The 2710-nt window shown below is 46.9% G+C and overlaps 1 protein-coding gene across 1 annotated transcript in view; it reads right to left on the reverse strand.

Moving 5' to 3' along the window:
- Window positions 1–1954: 1954 nt before the first annotated feature.
- LOC103821197 (HYDIN axonemal central pair apparatus protein) overlaps window positions 1955–2710 on the reverse strand; it is a 163901-nt gene continuing 163145 nt past the window's right edge. The window contains exons 47-48 of the mRNA XM_050979080.1: window positions 2094–2199; window positions 1955–1987 (exon numbers count right to left, since the gene is read on the reverse strand). Coding sequence (XP_050835037.1) covers window positions 1955–1987; window positions 2094–2199 — 139 coding nt within the window. The remainder of the gene's footprint in view (window positions 1988–2093; window positions 2200–2710) is intronic.

Genomic DNA, 2710 nt, shown 5'->3' on the forward strand with positions numbered 1-2710 from the left:
CTCTGCTGGTTCGCAATGTCGGTAACCAGGCAGCTTATTACCAGCTGAGCACCCAGGGGTGAGGCAGCTCATCTGTTCTTGTGCAAAGGGTATCACCTTTGGGTGATAGCAGAGTTGGGAAAGAGCAACAAAAGGAGCCAGAGCATCAGAGCTGCTGCCCTGCAGTCCTGGCTGGAAGTGAGCAGGATGGATGGCATCTGCTCTTGCTTTCAGTGTTCTTAGCAGGATGCAGCCTTTGAGCTTTCTCTGTCCCAGATTTCCTGGAGGGTGCTGGAACATGTTGGTGGCTGGCTTGCACCCTCCTGAGCACAAGCAGCTTCTGAAATGCTTACTCAGCACTGTCAGCCAAATGGACCCATTCTCTGGGAGGCCCCAGGCACGTGGCTTTCCACTGGTCCCTGCATCACATGCCCAACATGAGCTGTGCTGTGGGCAGCCAGTGCAGTTCCTGTTGCTAAAGCTGATCTGATTTCCCTTGTCAGCTGAGGGCATCAGTCACCTCTTCTGCTCCATGATGAACCTTTGAAAGCCAGTTTAAAATTTCAAACAGATGATTTAAATCTCTGAATAAGGTTGTGCCCCCTTTCATTGAGATTTCTTTTTGAATACTCCGAAGTTGCTGTTTCTCTTTTTGGTTTGTGTTAAATGTTTGCCAAAAGATCATGAATTCTTCATTGGGAACTGTCATAAAGGTTGAGCTCCTCTAATGCTTCTCAATATACCACATGCCCATAGGTATTTGCCCAGGTGTATAGGAAATAGGAGACATTTAAGGAATATGTGAAAAGCAGTTGGGCTGATTTAGAAGATAAAAGTATAGAATAACTTCTGCTGGAAATCATCTGAGCAGTCACGCTGCTCAAAGCAAGAGCAGTGTCTGGGGATTGCAAGGTGCCACTGGGAGATCTGGACCTGTCTTTAGATGCCATACAGGAAAACAAACAAACAAATGGACCTAGTTAAAAAGCAGAAGAAAACAACCTATTAAAACCCTCTCCATACCTTATCTTTTCTGCCTGTCAGGTGCAGTAGTGATTCATTGAAAGGGCAGATCTAACAGGATGAGAATTGTCTAAAGGAACAGCTCACAATTAACAGATAAAAGGCCAAAATTTAGCCTGGCAGCCCCATTTCTTGGCAGTGGTTTTCATTTGGTTATTACACTGTCAGGGATGTCTCCTTCACAGCTCTTCTATCTGTGGGCTCAGAGAACAGCTTAGTGATGTTGCCTGAAATGCAGAGGAGTTGAGAGATGAGTGCTACAGCAGGAACAGAGGAGTCTGATGGGTACAGCCTGGGGTGGGATGTAGGAGATGCAGGAGCTGATTTGCACTCAGTTTTTCAGTCCTGGCAACTGAGTCCTAGATTTGGCTGGATCCTCTTCTCCTGATAATTTGAAAAGCAGAAGATACCTTCTTTCTCAGGCAAACCCTGAAGTCACCCCCAGGAGTGTTATTCCCATCCTGCCATCTGAGGGCAGGAGCATGTAACATGGGGCAGCAGTGGGAATGGAATGGAATGGAATGGAATGGAATGGAATGGAATGGAATGGAATGGAATGGAATGGAATGGAATGGAATGGAATGGAATGGAATGGAATGGAATGGAATGGAATGGAAGGTAGTGCTGAAGCCTGGCCAGGGATTCCCTTAACTGGCAGCTTCTCCGTTCTGGTGAAATTTCTGGCAAAATAATAAGAAAAAAATCCTGTGCCTTGCCCCCAGCAGGCACTGATCCCCCTGAGCCCCAGCAGAGACCTGCAGCAGTCCTGGCATCAGCCCCGGGCCAGATGCAGGAGCACCTACAGTGATCTGGCTCTGGGGCTGCTGGGGCCTTGTCTTTCCTCCCCTCCCTCCAAAGTCTCATGTCCAGCACATAAACATTGCTGGCTCAAGGCTTCTCCATCAGCCAGCAGTGATGTTCTCAACAGTGGCAATGGGAACAGGTCAGCCCGTCATTGCAGCACGAGGTCCTTAATGAGCAGAACCTGAAGCAAGTGACATGAATAAAGCTCAGCTTGCCAGATGTTCTCTTTTTGTGTGATGCATTCATCACCAAAGTCCCCAGAAGACACTTTGAAGTGACAGATTTACCAGCAGCAAAGCACCAAGGCCAGGAACTTGTGTTTCCTCAGTGGGGTTGTAGAAGAGCACAAAGCCCAGCAGCTGCTGGGCAGAAGCACATTTCCCCGAGCTGTCCCTGAGCATCAAAGCACAGAGTGTTGTGTTTTTCAGGCAAGAGCTCTTTACCTGCTGACCAATCCTGATTGCTCCTGGTAAATCCAAAGTGCACCAACACATTTGCATAATTATTTCCAATACGTTGCACAGAGTTTCTCTGCTGGGCCAAGCAAACAGTTACCAGCCTGTATGACAACCCAGAGTCCAGGCTGCATTGCTGGTAAATACACAGAAACCTCTTGCTCTGCTTCCTTGGTGTGCTCCTGCTCATGGTGCTTCATTTAGCTGGGATTGGATCCTTCAGATTGTAAATGGCATCCTCCTTTTGGGTTTCCATGTCACTGTATTGCCCTAATCTGAATTTGCACTCTTTCAGAGTTTTGACTGTTTTTTTTCTTAGAGCAGCTTTCATTGAAATGCTGTTAAAATGTGCCCTTTGTAGGCTAAATCGGGATGTTTTCAAGGTAAAATAAACCAAAGAACCACACTGTAAATTCAACAGTGACTATTCTTTAGTCTTCAAGGAAAAG

This window comes from Serinus canaria, chromosome 11 (assembly GCF_022539315.1).
Source record: "Serinus canaria isolate serCan28SL12 chromosome 11, serCan2020, whole genome shotgun sequence".
NCBI classification, from domain to species: domain Eukaryota; kingdom Metazoa; phylum Chordata; class Aves; order Passeriformes; family Fringillidae; genus Serinus; species Serinus canaria.